Below are 20,430 nucleotides of genomic sequence, written 5' to 3' on the forward strand. Positions count from 1 at the left end.
TTTCGCTGCCGTACAATAATTACAGTCCACACTGGCCCTCTTTGAGTGCTACTTTAATTAGAACCATGTAGTATAATCTCTCTTCATAAGCTGTTTCTGCTAACCATGGCTTTAGTACTACACAGAAAATCTGGGAAAGGCGATAAAAAATTAAGACGTTCATACCACAAGTAGTTCATTGTTCATCTGCTGTGCCACTTCAATGATATGAATATTTGTTTCACCACTTGTATTTGCTTACTGCCTTTGACTTAACTAGCACTTCAAAACTGTGTATTTGGAAATCCACTGTCAAGAACAGACTTAATTCTTGCCCTTTTTTTTAACAAAATACTGCTTGGCATTACTGCCAACTTTGCAGTCCACTCTCCCCTCCATAATCTTTTGCTCATGTACCCTGTTCCCACCTCTGTTACAGCATTTCCTTTGAATCTCTTTCTCTACCCTATACATACAGTATGTTTAAAGATCATGTGTTCAGTTTTCTCTTCCATCATTTCTTGATTTTTCTCCTCATCTTTGAATTAATTATTCTTCATTGGCTTCCTTAGTCATATTCTATCATTTGAAGGATGTTGCTTCCAGCTACCCACCTTATTTCTGTACTCCTTGACCTGTTCACACTTGAAGATGTAAGTTTGTTCACCTGGTATTTAAATTCAGTAATTGTTTTGTAATGTTCATCTTCTTGCTGCTGAAGAATCTAATGAACATATGTCAAAGACTGAACACGACACAGTGATTAATTTTTGATTTCTTCATTTTTATTTATAATCAGTGTTCCTTGTCTGACAATCAGTTGTCACAAACAATTGCCTAAATATTTGTACCAGGCAGGCATACTACACTGCTGGCCACCGTAAATGCAACACCAAGAAAGACAAGAGGTAGCACAACAAAATTTATTTTGTAGATAACATGTTGACCAAGTATCAAATGATTACGTTTACAGACGTCTGTGACATGTGGTTCCTGCCAGAATCAGTAGCCAGAGTAACCGCCATTGTTGGAGATCACCGCTGCCACACATCTCGGCATTGAGTCAAAGAGACGTTGGATGTGTTCCTGAGGTACAGCAGCCCAAGCAGCTTCCACACGTTGCCAAAGATCATCTGGTGTGGCAGCTGGGGATGTAATCTGGGTCACTCGTTGAGCAACCATGGACCACATGATTTCTATCGGCGAAAGATCCGGAGTGCGAGCCGGCCAGTGAAGCAATTCAATCTGGTTATTGACGAAGAACCTTTGGACAATGCATGCCACGTGTGGTCGTGCATTATCCTGGTGAAATATGGCTGTGGCCGAGCCCTGAAGGCTCCAGCACCTCGGATATGTAGCGCCGGCTATTTAAAGTACCGGCAATGCATACTAGAGGCGTGCGAGAGTAATATCCAATACCGCCCCATACCATAATACCCGGTGCAAGACCGGTGTGGCGGTGCATAATGCAGCTGTCCAGCATCCTCTCTCTACGGTGTCTCCACACTCGAATCCGACCATCGTGGTGCTGCAGACAGAAGTGTGCCTCGTCAGTAAAGACAACGTCATTCCATTCTGCCGTCCACATCCGTCTGTCATCACACCATTGGCGACGGAGACGTCTGTGGTTCTGCGTCAATGGTAGATGAAGCAATGGACGTCTTGCGGACAGACCACTCTGCTGTAAACGGCATCGAATGGTATGCGCAGACACTGGATGATGCGTTACAGACGCAATGTGCTGTGCTATGATTCGGGATGTCACTGAGCGATCCGTCACTGCCATGCGCACAATTTGCCTATCAGCACGTGCAGTGGTGCACCGAGGTGAATGCGATCGACCACGTCGGTCCGTCGTACCCTCCTGCATCCAACAGTCACATATCCGCATTACAGTTGTTTGGTTTCGTCCAACACGACTAGCGATTTATCTGTATGATAATCCACAATCTCGGTAAGCCACTATCCTTCCTCTGTCGAACTCGGATACTTGATCAAAAGATGTTCGCTGTTGTCTATGGGGCATAACTGATCGTCTTGTGAAACAACCACAAGGTAAACACATGTGCCGAACGTATACTCGTCGAAATCGCCAAGCCTTAAATGGCGCTATGAGGTGGCGCCACAGGCGCGCGTGATGTGCGTCTGCGCTGAAATTCTAATCAGTTGCATATCTCATCGCTGCAAACTCATGGTGTAAATTTCACTTGATTCGGATGCTTCCTTCAGGGTGTTGCATTTACGGTGGCCAGCAGTGTACATTCATAGGCAGCATATCACAAAGTCTTCTAGTGACAAGCTAACCTAAGAATATTCACAACTGTCATAGGTCTAATGAGTCCACGTGTTATACAGTGCCTTAATGAAACACATTAACAGTACAATTTGGATGTTCATTACAGACTCACTGAAAATAGCATCATACAACATAGAATGAGTACTAGTTCACTGGTAGGCCCATTCATAACACACAGGCTGGGATAGTATGGCCTCCAATGATCATAACTAAGCTATACTAGCCTGCCTGGGGCCAAACAGTTTGGTGAGATATGCGAACAGTGCTAGGCTATGGCTGAATGATACTGAAGTCTTCACCCATGCTCAAGTGCTTCTAAATCTCAAATCTTGGGATCAACATAGACAATCTGCATACTGATCATACACTAGCAAAGCCCTCAGTTCTTACAGTGGTACTGCCTGTCATCATTTGTTTTGTGTTACATGTTGTTACAATGAACATGAACTAACAATTGAGCAAAATTTACATCATGCAACATACGAGGGACATTCAATAAGCAATGCAAGGCATGTTTTTTTCATTGGCCAATTTTGGTTGAAAAATGCAAAATTTGTTGTGGGACATCACAGAATATTCCCACTTCAGCCCCTATAGTTTCATGAAGTACTGGTAGGTGGTGGTGCTATACATGGCCTTTAAAATGACATCTGCAATGGAAGCACTTTCCAAAATGAGCTGTCATTGAGAAAACCAGAGCATCTGTTCAGTATTGCATGCATTTTATGAGCATCAAACATTGTCACAAGCAACGAAACGTGGGTTCATCACTTCAAAATGGAAACAAAATGGCAATCCATGGAATGGCACCACACCACCTCCCCCTCCAAAGAAATAGTTCAAAGCTGCACCCTCGACCAGTGAAGTCATGGTGATGGTCTTCTGGACTCTGAAGGGGTTATTCTGATTGATGTCCTCCCTCATGGTGCAATGATCAACTCAATAGTGTATTGTGCACCCTCAGGGATCTGAAGGAACAACTTCATAATGTTTGTCGCGACAAAAATACAAATCAGCTTCTCCTTCTCCATGACAATATAAGACCCCATAAAAGTCTGTGTACCTGAGAGGAACTTCCAAAACTTCATTGGACTGTACTTCTTCATACATTCTACAGCCCAGATCTTGCATCTTCTGGCTTCTGTCTGTTTGGTCCAATGAAGGATGCACTCTACAGGAAGCAGTACATGGCTGATGAGAATGTTATTGATGCAGCAAGACATTGGTTCCAACTTTGACCAACAGAGTAGTACCAAGCAGGCATACAGGCCCTCAGAGTAAAGTGGCATAAGGCTGTCACATTGAAGGGAGATTATGTTGGAAAATTGGATTTTGCAGCCAAAAGAGTGGGGAATATTATGGTGTACTGGAAACCTGAACAAAACCAACACTGTTTTAAAAAAAGTGTTGCATTAGTTATTGAATGCCTCTCATAGATGGTGTACTCATTCACTCCTAAACCTGCACTCTGCACTTTAGCTTTGTGATGACTACTTCGTTACTACTAACTCACTGAAACTTACAACATGCAGCAATGAGTTAGTTCACTGCTAGGCCTGAACTCATAACACAGTGGCTACTTGTTGTTGTCAGAATGATTGCAAACTAGTGGCTAACTGTGTCCTTGTATATAACACATATCTATTTACAGATGTGCACAAGGTAAAAGATCATAATTTGTTACTCTATTTTGAATATTAACATAAAAGGCAGCAAAATTGGTGGACACAAGGATGCAATAGGCAAAGAAGTAAATCTATACAACTATGAGCTGTTTAATTAGACAATAGCTAAAATAATAGGTACTACTTTATGAGTATGATTCTTATACATGCAGGGATTCTCAAAATTTGTCAAAAAGTTTCAAGATAGTTAAATTTTGCAAATTGAATAATATAAAAACTGAAAAGTTATTTTACTGAAACAAGACATTTTTTAGATCTCAAAAATCTAGACGACAAAACAATGACACTGAACTTTGGAAATAATCACTATTTAAGATTAGAACCTTCTAGACAGTGGAAATTTTGAAAATTTCACCTCCACGTGATTTATGTTTATAGTAAACCATTAATATTTCTTTAAAATATGCTTCCTTAATTCCTGAATGTGCTACTACCAGCAGTAGCCTGAAAACTGTTGTTTTGGTCCTCTGTCTGTAGACTGGTTTGGTGCAGATCTCCATGCTACTTCATCCATTGCAAGTCTCATCATCTCCTAATAACTACTACAATCTACATCCTTCTGTATCTGTTAATGTATTCATCTCTTGGATTCTGTCTGTGATTTTTACCCCTCTTTCTCCCAGTACTAAATTGGTGATCGCTTGATGTCTCAAAATATGTCCTGTCAACTGATCCCTACTTTTAGTCAATTCGTGCCACAAATTTCTTGTCTCCTCAGTTCTTTTCAGTACCTCCTCATTAGTTACATGATCTACCCATCTACCTTCAACATTCTTCTGTAGCACCACATTTCAAAAGCCTCTAGTTTCTTCTTGTCTAAACAGTTTATCGCCTGTGTTTCACTTCCATACATGGCTACACTCCAGGCACATACTTTCAAGCAAGACTTCCTAACACTTAGATCTGCATTTGATGTTAATAAATTTCACTTCTTCAGAAATGCTTTTCGTGCCGTTGCCAGTCAACATTTTGTATCCTGTCTACTTCCACCCTAATTAATTATTTTGCTGTCCAAATAGGGAAACTCATCTGTACTATTTTTAATGTCTTATTTCCTAATCTAATCTCATTTAATTAAATTACATTTCTTAGCCTTGTTTTGCTTTTGTTGATGTTTGTCTTACATCCTCCATTCAAAACACTGTCCATTCCATTCAACTGCTCTACCAAGTCCTTTGCTGTCTCTGACAGAATTACAATGCCATCAGAAAACCTCAAAGTTTTTATTTCTTCCCCCTAAACTTTAATCCCTACTGATTATTTTTTTAGTTTCTTTTACTGCTTGCTCAATGTATAGATTAAATGACATTGGGGATAGTCTACAACCCTTTCTTACTCCTGTCTCACCACTGCTTCCCTTTCATGCCCTTTGACTCTTATTACTGCTCTCTGCTTTCTGTACAAGTTTTAAATAACCTTTTGCTATCTTCTGAATTTCCAAGAGAATATTCCAGCCCACATTGTCAAAAGTTTCTGCAAATGCTTTAAACATAGCCTGCCTTTCCTTAACCTATCTTCTAGGAGAAATCATAGGGTCGGTATTGTCTCACATGTTCTTCCATTACTCGAGAATCCATGCTGATTATTTCTGATGTCAGCTTTTAGCAGTTTTTACATTCTTCTGTAAAGAATCTATGGTAATATTTTGCAACCATGATTTATTAAACTGAAAGTTCAGTAATATCCACACCTGCCAGCACTTGTTTTCTTTGGAATTGGGATTATTACATTCTTCCTGAAGTCTGAGGGTATTTCACCCTTCTCATATATCTTGCACACCAGCTGTAAACTTTTGACATGACTGTCTCACCAAAGCCTGTCAGGAGTTCTGCTCTGTCAGATTCTCCTCACAGTATCATATCTTTTATCTCACTTTCAACTATGTCCTCTTTTCTTTCCATAACACTGCCTTCTAGTTCATGTCCCTTATACAAATCTTCTATATACTTCTTGTAAATTTCAGCTTTTCCTTCTTCGCTTAGTACTGGTTTTCCATCTGAGCTGATATTCATACAAATGCTTCTCTTTGCTCCAAAAACCTTTTTAATTTCCATGAAGCTGATACCTATCTTTCCCCTAATGGAGTATGCTTCTAAATCCTTGTATTTGTCCTCTAGCCATTCCTGCTTAACCATTTTGCGCTTTCTGTCAATCTCATTTTTTAGCCTTTACATTCCCTTTCACCTGCTTCATTTGCTACATTGTTATATTTTCTCCTTTAATCATTTAAATTCAATTTCTCTTGTGATATCCAAGGATTTCTACTAGGCCTTGTCTTTTTACTTATTTGATCCTGTGCTGCTTTCACCATTTCATCTCTCAAAGCTACACATTTGTCTTCTACTGAATTCCGTTCCCCTGTTATGGTCAATCGTTGCTTAATGCTCCCTCTGAATCTCTCAACAACCTCTCATTCTTTCAACTTATCCAGGTCTCATCTCCTTAATTTTCTATCCTTTTGCAATTGCTTCTTTTCTAATCTGCAGTTCATAATCGATAAATTGTGTTCAGAGTCCACGTCTGCCCCTGGAAGTGTCTTACAATTTAAAATGTGGTTTCAAAATCTCTGTCTTACTGTTATATAATCAATCTCAAACTTTTCAGTGCCTCCAGGTCTCTTCTTCACTTACAATATTCTTTTATGATTCTTAAGCCAAATGTTAGCAATGATTAAATTATGCTTCATGCAACATTTTACCAAATAGCTTCCTCTTTCAAACCTTTCCTCCAGACCATGTTCCCCTACTATTTTTCCTTATTTTCCTTTTCCTATCATTTTATTTCAGTCCCCTGCCACAATTGAAATCTCCCTTAATTATCTCAATAATTTCTTATATATCATTATATGTTTCTTCAGTCTCTTCATGTAACCAAACTATCAAGTGAGTAATAAATTTCTATGAAATAAAGCATGAATAACGAATCAGCTATGTTGTGTAACTATTTTGTGTGTTCTTCACAAAACTAGATAAAATAGAGAAGAAATTATATAAATGTCAGGAGCATTATAAGAACAAGTAGGATATTTGCTCTGTTATATAGAGAGTGACCAGCCATCTGATATGTTGTCACTTTCCCTGCACTGTTTTTGGCAGTTTACTGAATGATAACTTCAGCATTTTATTATAATCCATGTGAAATCAAAATTTAATTTGTGCTGTTTGTCTTGGATTTTAGTTAACTTTAGTATTGTCCAGATTTAGAATCACATTTTTGTGGATATTGTATATGCACTGCACTTTTCTAAATTTTTCTTTTCAGAATGTGATGAGTATGCGAAGTCTGTGACAGAAAGAGTTGAAGCTCTACCACTCCTACCAAACCCTGACCCTGTTACTATACAAGTGAAGAAATGTGATTTTGAGAAGCTGCCACTAATTGTTGGAGGTGAGAAAACTGTTGTTGGAGAATTTCCTCACATGGTAAATATACCAGCAGTTAATTGTTGCATTGCATTTTAATTAATTTTTCTTGCAAAATTACAAAGATGCACAATGTCTAGACACATTTAACCTTCAGGAGGCAGAATTCCACTACTAGGTGTAAACACATTTAGAAGTACAAACACTAATCCTAACTTCTGGAACTATTAGTACCTTCCTCAGGTGGGTGAGTGGGATAGGTTGGGGAAGAAGCTAGGATCGGTGTTTTCAATTTGAAATATGTCTCTTGGCAGTAATGAAATTTTGCCTCCTCCACATATACACTCCTGGAAATTGAAATAAGAACACCGTAAATTCATTGTCCCAGGAAGGGGAAACTTTATTGACACATTCCTGGGGTCAGATACATCACATGATCACACTGACAGAACCACAGGCACATAGACACAGGCAACAGAGCATGCACAATGTCGGCACTAGTACAGTGTATATCCACCTTTCGCAGCAATGCAGGCTGCTATTCTCCCATGGAGACGGTCGTAGAGATGCTGGATGTAGTCCTGTGGAACGGCTTGCCATGCCATTTCCACCTGGCGCCTCAGTTGGACCAGCGTTCGTGCTGGACGTGCAGACCGCGTGAGACGACGCTTCATCCAGTCCCAAACATGCTCAATGGGGGACAGATCCGGAGATCTTGCTGGCCAGGGTAGTTGACTTACACCTTCTAGAGCACGTTGGGTGGCACGGGATACATGCGGACGTGCATTGTCCTGTTGGAACAGCAAGTTCCCTTGCCGGTCTAGGAATGGTAGAACGATGGGTTCGATGACGGTTTGGATGTACCGTGCACTATTCAGTGTCCCCTCGACGATCACCAGTGGTGTACGGCCAGTGTAGGAGATCGCTCCCCACACCATGGTGCCGGGTGTTGGCCCTGTATGCCTCGGTCGTATGCAGTCCTGATTGTGGCGCTCACCTGCACGGCGCCAAACACGCATACGACCATCATTGGCACCAAGGCAGAAGCGACTCTCATCGCTGAAGACGACACGTCTCCATTCGTCCCTCCATTCACGCCTGTCGCGACACCACTGGAGGCGGGCTGCACGATGTTGGGGCGTGAGCGGAAGACGGCCTAACGGTGTGCGGGACCGTAGCCCAGTGTCATGGAGACGGTTGCGAATGGTCCTCGCCGATACCCCAGGAGCAACAGTGTCCCTAATTTGCTGGGAAGTGGCGGTGCGGTCCCCTACGGCACTGCGTAGGATCCTACGGTCTTGGCGTGCATCCGTGCGTCGCTGCGGTCCGGTCCCAGGTCGACGGGCACGTGCACCTTCCGCCGACCACTGGCGACAACATCGATGTACTGTGGAGACCTCACGCCCCACGTGTTGAGCAATTCGGCGGTACGTCCACCCGGCCTCCCGCATGCCCACTATACGCCCTCGCTCAAAGTCCGTCAACTGCACATACGGTTCACGTCCACGCTGTCGCGGCATGCTACCAGTGTTAAAGACTGCGATGGAGCTCCGTATGCCACGGCAAACTGGCTGACACTGACGGCGGAGGCGCACAAATGCTGCGCAGCTAGCGCCATTCGACGGCCAACACCGCGGTTCCTGGTGTGTCCGCTGAGCCGTGCGTGTGATCATTGCTTGTACAGCCCTCTCGCAGTGTCCGGAGCAACTATGGTGGGTCTGACACACTGGTGTCAATGTGTTCTTTTTTCCATTTCCAGGAGTGTATATACTGGCTACTCATTGTATCTCTTCATAATTTTATAATTTTCTTAAATGAACATCCATTTTGATAAAATTAACTTTGTTGTTGTGTTTGTGTGGGAGAAAGAAAAAAAGTAAAACATTCTCTGTAAGTAACTACAATACAGAAAACATATTAGATCTACATATAACACTACTAATCATTAAAGTAAAATGTCGAAATCATATACTGTTAATGTCCACAGCAGTCATCAGAATACCTGAGCAATTAGTGTCAATGATTCTAAGCAAATGTTTAAAACATTAGTATGTCTTATCTTAACTACAATAACAATACTTTTCCTAACTAGAAACTCAACATGAGACCAGTAAAATCTCTTGCTATAATGATGCTCTTGAAACTGAGTATCACAATCAGTTTTGAAATTAAAAGCTGACCAATTTCAACAACAATAATTGATGTCTTAAACTATCGCTAATGGAAAATGTTATTAAAATCTTTCACTTTCCCATACATAATCTATGGCATTTGATATGACCACTGAATTGCTTGTTGTTAACTATATGTGCATAGTTGTATGGGAGAACATGATGTTTATTTGTAGGACAGAATCATTCACAAAACCTGTACAAAAATAGAGCATTTCTATTGCAGTGTAAATGGCTGTTGTGGATATAGAGACATGAAGTCTATAGTAGTGGCCAGGATGTTATGTTGTAGTTGGGTGTCATAATACTGAGCACAGTAGCAGAGACGAGGACAATGAAATCTACTGTAGGTTGTCATAACAAAGCTGGGCTGCCAAAGCAGTGGGCAGAGTTGAGGAGAAAAAGAAAGTCAAATTCTTGTTTGGTGCTAGGTTGATGTAACTAGCAATATCACAATCAAATGCAGTCTGGGTCAGTCTGAACCAATAGATAAATGTAGCAGTAGCAGTTTCATAGGTTAAATGAGAGATTAAGTACATTGGTATACATATCTGACCCTCAAGTTTCAACAAAATTATATTAAAGTTGGCTACACGCACGATTACATTTCTTATTGTGGGGCACTGGCAGAAGGGCGTGTTGCTGTGGGTTGCACTTACCAGTTAGGTAAATGATGGCACATTGGCAGTTAGCTGATCAGAGTTCATCCCAGTGATGACAACTTAAAGCCATAAAAGTACCAAACTTGCCTTACTAACAGCTTTTTCCCCAGACCAGTTTGTCTCTTTAATTATTGAATGACCCTCGTATTTGCTGAAACAGGGCTGCATCAACTCCCATGATCCTTTAGTGTATCTCCAACTATGGTCTCAAACTTTTGGATGAAGATTTGCTTGTATCGCATACTCACTTCAAGATCTGGTGACTTATGCTATAGCACTGCTATCAAGAATAAGGAAGATTACAGTTTTGCATCCCATTAAACAATATCAGACCAGTAAACAAAGAGATGAGACCTTTTTCTTAACAATTGCGTCATGAGGTGCATGTAGGTAATTTAGAACATTTCCTGTAGTGTAGCTGGAATGACACCACCTTCTCCAAACAGTAAACAATCAGCTATTAACAAATTTTTTTTTTTTGCTTTCCCACAGAAATTACTTGGCTGAAATTAAAGTGAAAAAGAAAATTGACAAAAGTTTCCCGCATGATTAATGCATGATATTGGTTATGATTTATTTCGATGTGATTTTTGTGAGATGCTTATGATTGATTATTAATATACAATGATATACATGTAAATAATCAAAGAACTTTTTTCTGCCCATGCAAGTGCAAAGGCATCTTTGTAAAACTTAGAACACTGTAGTTCAGTAATGGTTAATGTGAATGCTGTCAGGCACATTCAGCAGTCTTTAAGTAGATGTGGTAAAACAGCAGCCAGCAGCCAGTTGCACAAAACATCCAACTGTTACTAGTAACAGAAGAAGTGCAGGATCAAAAAGAATCAAAATTCATGCAGAAATGTGTTTTTAATGTCATTGCAGGCTCTTTTTGCAGTTACTGTCCATGTAGAAGCTTGTGTAAAAAGTGCACATTCCCTCTTGTTGCTAAATCTGAAATGATTGAATTGTTATTTGTAGCCATGCCTAAGAACTTTGTAATTCTTCCAAGTTCACCACATTCTGAATTGCTTCAATATGCTCATCCAATTTTTCTGTGTTACTTGAATCTGTTTTTTTGGCTTAAAATTTTTTACATCTACATCTAGATACATACTCCACAAGCCACTGTGTGGTGTATGGGGGAGGGTACTGTGCACCACTATGAGTAATTTCCTTTCCTGTTCCTCTCACAAATGGAGCAAGGGAAAACAAAATTCACAGTCCTTATGCAAAATGAACGATGACAGCAGCAAAATCCTTCTTCTGTCAGCTGCCAAAGCCAGTTCTCTAAATTTCCCCAATAGCATTTCACATAAACATCATCATCTTCCTGCCAGGGATTCCTGTAGTAGCCACCAGAAAGATCGCGGGAGGCGCACATTGGCACGGCGCGTCACGGACAGTAGTTGCCGCAAGTAGAGTGCCGTCCACCAGAGGGCACGCGAGAATTCGGACGCGACCTCTGCCGGCATGACAACAACAACAACAACAACTCCGGCAGCATGGGCCGTGCCCAGTCAGTTAACATCGGGCATGCCTAGGAGACAGTCCCGGTCTACGCTAAGTGAAGTGCGACGTAAACGTGAACAGTGTTACTACACAATTGGCGACGAGTAGGGTCGTTCTTTCGCGTGTTGCGTCGTTGTTCCAGTTTCGCAGTTTCTCCTCGGCATGGAGGATTTGGTGCAAGTTTTGGTTGCGCAGCAGACGGAACTCATGGCCACCATGAAACAAGTGCTTCCGGCGTTGCTCTCCACGCCGTCTGCTCTGGCGCTGTTCCCTCCTCCCTTTCCCCCGTATGACGAGACTGCGGAGGATTGGGACGCATATGAACATCGCCTTCGGCAGCATTTCCAGGCGTTTCATGTCGCCGATGCGGAGGTATGTCGTGCTCTCTTCTTGTCTTGGATATCTCCCTCGCTGTATCAAGTTTTGCGGCAGCTAGCGCCGTTGCAGGAACCCTCGTCCTTGACTTTTGACGCATTGTGTTCGTTGCTGTCTTCATATTATCGCCGCCGCACGCATGTTGTGGCGGCTAGGGTCGAGTTCTATCAATGCAAGAAACAGCCCCATCAGTCTTACCGGGCGTGGGCCGCAACCCTGCACGGTCTTAGTCGCAAGTGTCATTTTGTCACGGAGCAGTCGCGAGAGTCGTATGCCCACGTTATGGTACGCGACGCCATTGTTCGTTCGGCCCCTGATAGGGAGGTCCGGCAACGGGCCCTGCAGTTAGAAGACCCTTCCCTCGAGGAAGTACTGTCCATCGCTCAATCGTACGAAGTCTCTCACGCGGCAGGTCAACAGCTGGAAGCGTGGTGCGACGTCGCGGAGGTTCAGGGTGGCGCGGCCGCGTCCACTGTGTCCGGGGTGGGCGACGTGCGAGCGTTACAATCCGGCCGTTCCGGCCGCTCCCGCACGGCGCGTAAACAGAATTCCGGCCGCCGGCCCCTGTTGCCGTCCTGTGCGTCGTGCTATATACATCACGATCGGTCAGAGTGCCCCCGGCGTTGGGCCGTTTGTCGCAAATGTACTAAAAAAGGTCACATTGCTAAAGTTTGCCGCTCAGCCTCCAAAGCATCGAAGGAAGCAAGTACAGCGGACATGGACGTTGACATTCAGGAAGTTTCATCGGGCCAGGCTCCCGACGCATCGGCCCACAAACTCTTTATCGAGGTGTCGGTTCGGTCGCGCCGGTTACAACTGCAAGTCGATACGGGCGCGGCAGTTTCGTTGTTGAATGCACAAACGTATTCGGACCTTGGATCGCTCCCGTTGGCGCCAGTTTACCGGCGTCTACGCGGTTATGGTAAACAGTTCATTCCCCTACTGGGTCAATTCACTACCGACGTGACTTACAAATCAGTCACTCGGCCTATTACTTTTATTGTTGTCAGTGATGCGAGCTCCGCTAACCTTTTTGGCCTGGATGCCTTTCAGGCTTTCGGTTTTTCTATTGCTGACACCATACAGTTGGTCTCCGAAGATGTTCCCTATCACTCATTGGAATCTTTGATCTCAGACTTTCCAGATATTTTTGAGGAGGGCCTGGGGCGTGTTTCCGATTTTGAAGCTCACTTAACGTTGAAGGCGTCGGCTCGCCCGCGTTTTCTACGCGCGAGACAGATCCCCTTGGCTCTCCGCCCTCAGGTGAAGGAAGAGCTAGACCGGCTGACAGCCCTAGGGATCGTTCTTCCCGTTTCTTCCAGTGAGTGGGCTTCGCCCCTCGTTATTGTCAAGAAGCCCTCGGGAACCTTACGTCTTTGTGGCGATTTCAAGGCCACCCTTAATTCCCAATTGGTGGTGGACACCTATCCTTTGCCTCGTGCTGATGAATTGTTCTCCGCCGTGGCGGGAGGCCACTATTTTTCGAAAATCGCTCTGTCGGAGGCTTATCATCAGATACCTCTTGATGAGGACTCCAAACGGCTGGCGGTCGTCAACACCCCGTTTGGCCTTTACCAATACCAGCGGTTGGCTTTTGGAATATCCAGTGCCCCGGCGATATTCCAGCGTTATCTTGAGCATGTCACGTCGACAATCCCTCATTGTATTAATTACCTGGATGACATAATTGTCACAGGCCGCAGCACGAAGGAACACTTGCAAAACCTTCGCACCCTCTTTCTCAAATTCAGGTCTGTGGGCTTGCGTTGCAACCTGCATAAATCAACCTTCTTCCAACCGTCCATTGAGTATGTGGGCTACACCATATCTCGGCATGGCATCCAGCCACTAGGAAGTTTGGTCCAAGGTATCGTCAACCTTCCTCGGCCCACTTCGCTGAAAGAGTTACAAGCTTTTTTAGGCAAGATAGCCTATTACCACCGATTCATTCCCAGGGCTTCCACTATAGCCCACCCCCTGTACTGCCTTCTGCACAAGGGTGTTCCTTTTGATTGGTCGCCTGCATGCGAGCGAGCATTCACCGCGTTGAAGGACCTCCTCACTTCAGCCCCTTGTTTGGCTACTTTTGATCCCCGTAAGCAGTTGGTCCTGGCTACAGATGCTTCGCAGTATGGGGTGGGGGCGGTCCTGGCCCATCGCAACGCAGACGGTTCCGAGCAACCACTGGCGTTTGCGTCTAAAACGCTTAGTCCCGCGCAGGCCCATTACTCCCAGGTGGAAAAAGAGGCTTTGGCCATTGTCTACGCTGTTACCAAGTTTCACCCTTTCTTGTATGGCACGAAGTTTCAGTTAATCACTGACCATAAGCCGTTAATATCGTTATTTGGCCCCGCCTCTCAGATTCCGGATAGGGCGGCCCACAGACTACAGCGCTGGGCCTTGTTCCTCTCTAAGTACCATTATGACATTCATTTTCGCCCTACAGGACAGCATGCCAACGCCGACGCTCTTTCCCGTCTTCCGGTGGGCCCGGATCCTACGTTCGATCGAGAGGAGATTATGTGTTTTCATTTGGATGTGGCATCCCGCCAAGCAGTTGATGGCTTTCCGATCACTAGTTCTCGAGTCGCCAGGGAAACGGCGGCTGACCCGGTTCTCCGGCAAGTACTTCGCCTCATTCAGCAGGGGTGGTCCTCCCGCCCTCCGGGCCGGGCCTCGGACCCTCTTCGTAATTATTTTCTTCTACGCGACTGCCTCTCGGTCTTGGAGGGAGTTCTCCTTCTGGCTACCGATGATACTGCTCCTCGCGTGGTTGTTCCTGCAGGTTTACGAAGGGAGGTCCTCACATTATTACATGCGGGGCACTGGGGTGTTTCCCGTACTAAAACCTTGGCTCGCAGACATGTGTACTGGCCCGGTATTGACAGAGAAATTGAGCACTTGGTGGCCGCCTGTTCCCAGTGTGCGAGCCAACAAGCATCTCCCAGGGCAGCGTTCTCTTCATGGCCGCCGCCAACCCAAGCATGGGAACGTGTTCACATTGATTTTGCGGGCCCGTTTCTCAATGGCTTTTGGCTCATTGTCATTGATGCTTATTCCCGATTCCCATATGTGGTTCGCTGCTCCTCAACCACTTCAGAAGTTGCAATCCAGGCACTAGCAAAAATCTTTTCTGTGGAAGGTCTGCCAATCACCCTGGTCTCAGACAATGGACCGCAGTTTATTTCGCAGACCTTCCAGGATTTTTGTAGGTGCTTCGGTATTCGGCACGTTTGCTCTCCCCCCTTCCATCCACAATCGAATGGGGAAGCCGAGCGCATGGTGCGCACATTTAAGACGCAGATGAAAAAGTATGTGCACGAATTTCCTGCAGAGGACACCTTGACGTTTTTCTTGACGGCATACCGGACCACACCAATGGGCGACCGCAGCCCCGCAGAGCTCCTCCATGGGCGTCAACCTAGGACTCTGCTGCACCTCCTCCGGCCTGGTCCTCGCCAGTCTTCACAAAACGGAGTACCTGGTTTTCCGCTGGGTATGTCGGTCTGGGCCCGTGGGTTTGGTCGCAATCCACGTTGGATACCGGCGGTGGTCCTGCGCCGAAATGGCCGCCGGCTCTATACGTTGCAGGCGGGGGATCGGGTGGTACGTCGTCACCAAAATCAGCTACGTCCACGTTCGGGCACCCACCCTCCGACCTCTCGGACACCGGCTTCCCCATTGCCAGCACCTGTATTGGTTTCACAGGGGACGTTACCTCCTCTTCCCGCTGTGACTCTGCCGCACTGCGATGGTTCTCGGCCTTGGCAGCCTCCAGTAGCTCCAGCAACGGCATCGCCATCATTCGAGATGCCCCAGCGAGAGCCGGCCCCCCTAGCAGGTTCGGTTTCTCAGGGGGCTAGTTCACCTGTGGTTGTCCCTTCCCCTTCGTCCCCACCACTGGGTCTTGCCCCTCCCGAGGTGGAACGGGATCCGGAGTTCGACGGCTTGTCACCCGTTCTGTCCCGAGCTCCGGTTGGGGGACGACGGGGGCCTCTTCGTGTGGGTCACTTCCAGCCATATTCGAAGGTTCCAGCTCGAGGGTTGGCAGATCCCCTCGACTCCGGCCATCCCATGGATGTGGAGGTCATCACTCCTGCCCAACGCTCCACCTTCAGACGCAGTGGATCACAGTGGCTTCACCCCCCGAAGGAGGAGGAGTGTAGTAGCCACCAGAAAGATCGCGGGAGGCGCACATTGGCACGGCGCGTCACGGATAGTAGTTGCCGCAAGTAGAGTGCCGTCCACCAGAGGGCACGCGAGAATTCGGACGCGACCTCTGCCGGCATGACAACAACAACAATAACAACAACAACTCCGGCAGCATGGGCCGTGCCCAGTCAGTTAACATCGGGCATGCCTAGGAGACAGTCCCGGTCTACGCTAAGTGAAGTGCGACGTAAACGTGAACAGTGTTACTACAATTCCCATTTGAGTTTACGGAGCATCTCTGTACTACTAGAGGGTTGATGGGACCTGCCACATGTCTCTGAATTGCTTCGATGTCTTTCTTTAATCCTTTCTGGTGGCAATCGTAAACACACAAGCAGTCAGTACTCAAGTCTGTGTTGCAGTAGTGTTCTATACATGGTTTCCTTGATCAGCTACACTTTCCTAAAATACTTCCAATAAATCAAAGTCAACTGTTCATGTTTCCTACTACCATACTTATGGGCTCATTCCATTTCATATCAATTTCCAACATTACACCTAGATATTTAATTGAAATTACTGTATCAAGCAGCACACTACTAATACTGTATTCGACCATCAAAGGATTGTTTTTCTTACTCATCTGCATTACACTTTTTTTCCATTTAGAGCAAGCTGTCATTTACCACACAAACTATAAACTTTGTCTAACTCATCTTACATCCTCCTCCTATCACTCAGTGACACTGCCTTCACATACACCACATCATCATCAGCAAACAGCCACAGATTACTGCTCACACTCTCTATCAGATCATATATGTGTATAAAGAGTAAGAGCAGTACTATCACACTTCCCTGGGACTTTCCTGATGACATCCATGTCTCTGATGAACACTTACCATTGAAGAAACATGCTGGGTTCTTTTGCTTAAGATATCTTTAAGCCACTTACATATCTGGGGTCCTATTCCACATGCTCAAATCTTTATTAATATATGCAGGGGAACACTGTATCAAAGGTTTTCCAGAAATCTAGGAATATGAAAACTGTCTGTTGTCCTTCATCCACAGTTCACTGAATAAAATGTGAGAAAAGGGGTAGCTGAGTTTCACATGAGCAATGATTTCTAAATCAGTGATGATAAATGGACAGAAGCTTTTCTGTCTCAAGGAGATGTATTATATTTGAGCTCAGAATATTAAGAATCTGCAGCAACTGATGTGGAGGAAGTCACTCTTTAAGTCTTTGGGTCCTTTCTTCTTTTGCACTTCTATACAGGCATCACCTGCATGTAGTTTCACCTACATATAATGATGATGATAATAATAATAATGATAATAATAATAATAATTATGAGGAAAGAATAAAAAAACTACAGAAAGCATATAAACTCACGTGGAACTATTATAACAAAAAGTCCATATCCATTAACGCAAAATTGAGGCACTACAACACCGTCGTACTTCCGGAGGCACTGTATGCATCTGAAACAACACAAATAGGTGGGCAAACTAAAATCAAAGAAATAGAGAAACAAGAAAGGAAAATTCTCAGGAAAATTTTTGGCCCGATACAAGAGCAAGGAATCTGGAAGAAGAGACCAACATCAGAATTATATAAATACACAGACAAGATTACAGATACAATAAGGAAAAGAAGAATGCAGTTCTACGGACATATCCACAGGATGAATGAAAACAGAATTTCAAAGCGAATTCTTAAAGTCATCAACTCAGGCAGGGGAAAAACAAAAGGATAAAAGAAGTTGAAGAGGACCTCAGACAAGCACACATAACAGTAAATTATGCAGAAAATAGAACTGAATTCAGGAACATCATCAAAAAACATAAATTTGACACCACAACACAGAAGAGAACAGGATGCAAATGGACAGCGGAGCGAAGGAAACAACACAGTGAACACATGAAGAAAATTTGGGCTCAGAAAAAACATAAACAATCATCATAAAGGAATTCAAGTTCAAACGCTCTCTTAAATGGGAATAATCGAAAATAATAATAATAATTATTATTATTATTATCATTATAATAATAATTATTATTATTATTTCTTTCTTTTCTCAGACGTTATGTCTGGTCAAAAATGGAAAGTGACGCGGACCTTGATCAAGCGCGACTTCCTTTTAACTGCACGGTATATGTTATATTGCATTTAGGAACTTTCGGGTAATTGAACACGTATCAATAATTACAGATTTCTGTAGTTGTATATTATTATTATTATTATTATTATTATTATTATTATTATTATTAAAGTATGGCAATCAGACACCACTTTAGAAATACAAATAACATATGTACATAATTTATGAACTTACTGACACATTATTTATATAATTAATCACATCTGCTTATAGTATCCAAGAAGTCTGAAGAGTTTCCAGGGTATGAATTTCCAGAACACTGTTCAACAATATGTGTGACTGTCGGCCATAGAAAGCTGCAAGTGCACTCCACAATGGTGGTCTTTCTCCATCCATGTAATAGGTCACTGCGTCTCCCATGGTTGGTTCACCTGAGAATACTTCTTGCCCTACAGGGCAGATCAAGTTTGTATGGTTTATTGTTGACTTGGATAACACTATAGAGCTCTGGTGAAATGTTATTATACCATTCCTGTGTCCAAGCTTCACGGATATTGAAGTTATGGTCTGTCAGGTTGCTAGCTGCTCTGAAAGGGGAATCTATTGATTCGGGTATCCCCACAAACAGGCAACTGCCAGTTGTTGCAGATTTTCTTATACAGGGTGTTACAAAAAGGTACGGCCAAAGTTTCAGGAAACATTCCTCACACACAAAGAAAGAAAATATGTTATGTGGACATGTGTCTGGAAACACTTACTTTCCATGTTAGAGCTCATTTTATTACTTCTCTTCGAATCACATTAATCATGGAATGGAAACACACAGCAATAGAACGTACCAGCGTGACTTCAAACACTTTGTTACAGGAAATGTTCAAAATGTCCTCCGTTAGTGAGGATACATGCATCCACCCTCCGTCGCATGGAATCCCTGATGCGCTGATGCAGCCCTGGAGAATGGCGTATTGTATCACAGCCAACCACAATATGAGCATGAAGAGTCTCTACATTTGGTACCGGGGTTGCGCAGACAAGAGCTTTCAAATGTTCCCATAAATTAAAGTCAAGAGGGTTGAGGTCAGGAGAGTGTGGAGGCCATGGAATTGGTCTGCCTCTACCAATCCATCGGTCACCGAATCTGTTGTTGAGAAGCGTACGAACACTTCGACTGAAATGTGCAAGAGCTCCATCATGCATGAACCACATGTTGTGTCGTACTTGTAAAGGCACATGTTCTAGCAGCACAGGTAGAGTATCCCATATAAAATCATGATAACGTGTTCCATTGAGCATAGGTGGACGAAACTAAAATGAGCTCTAACGTGGAAATTAAGCGTTTCCGGACACATGTCCACATAACATCTTTTCTTTATTTGTGTGTGAGGAATGTTTCCTGAAAGTTTGGCCATACCTTTTTGTAACACCCTGTATACCCTCCACAGCATACTCTTTCTTCTCAGGTTAGGTGGTGGAACATGGTTTGGGCATGTAGCCAGAATACTGAAGTGGACTTAACTGTACTAATAACAGTCTGCATTGTTTGATTTACTTGTGCATCTAGCAGCTTCATGTGACTGTTGCTTATCCATACAGGACTACAATATTCAGCTGAATAGCAGACAAGGCCAAAGGCAGATGATAATAAGGTCAAACTGCAAAATCCATGTTGTACCACATAATTTTTTCAGAATATCATTTGTTTGCCTCAGTTTATCTGCAGTCTGCTATATGCTGTTTACGTGACAGCTTTCTGTCAAGTATAACACCAATGTACCATGGATATTTGTTATCAAGACCTCATGGAGAATTGTAAATCAATTTCGCAAAGCCACACCGAAGCCAGAAACTGAATTTTTAATTATAAGACATGAAGGAAACACAATTAAAGATCCTAATAAAGTCTGCAATGTTTTCAATAAATACTTTATATCTGCAGCTGTTAGTCCAATTAATAACACAGTTGTGAGTAGTGAGGTAAAGCTCTGCCCATTTGAAGAGCCGCCTTTTGAATTCAAACAAGTAAGTGAAAAAGAAATAGGCAGGATAATAAATAACCTAAAGAATAAGTTCTCAAGTGGATGGGATGGTTTGAGTAGTATCGTGATTAAAAAGTGTAATAAGGAATTAG

At 43.6% G+C, this 20,430-nt stretch overlaps 1 protein-coding gene across 1 annotated transcript in view; it reads left to right on the plus strand.

Moving 5' to 3' along the window:
- Positions 1-20,430, plus strand: part of LOC126259775 (serine protease snake-like) — a 254,997-nt gene that overhangs the window by 191,592 nt on the left and 42,975 nt on the right. Inside the window, exon 4 of the mRNA XM_049956779.1 lies at positions 7,222-7,382. Within this exon, the coding sequence (XP_049812736.1) occupies positions 7,222-7,382 (161 nt within the window). The remainder of the gene's footprint in view (positions 1-7,221; positions 7,383-20,430) is intronic.

This window comes from Schistocerca nitens, chromosome 5 (genome assembly GCF_023898315.1).
Source record: "Schistocerca nitens isolate TAMUIC-IGC-003100 chromosome 5, iqSchNite1.1, whole genome shotgun sequence".
NCBI classification, from domain to species: domain Eukaryota; kingdom Metazoa; phylum Arthropoda; class Insecta; order Orthoptera; family Acrididae; genus Schistocerca; species Schistocerca nitens.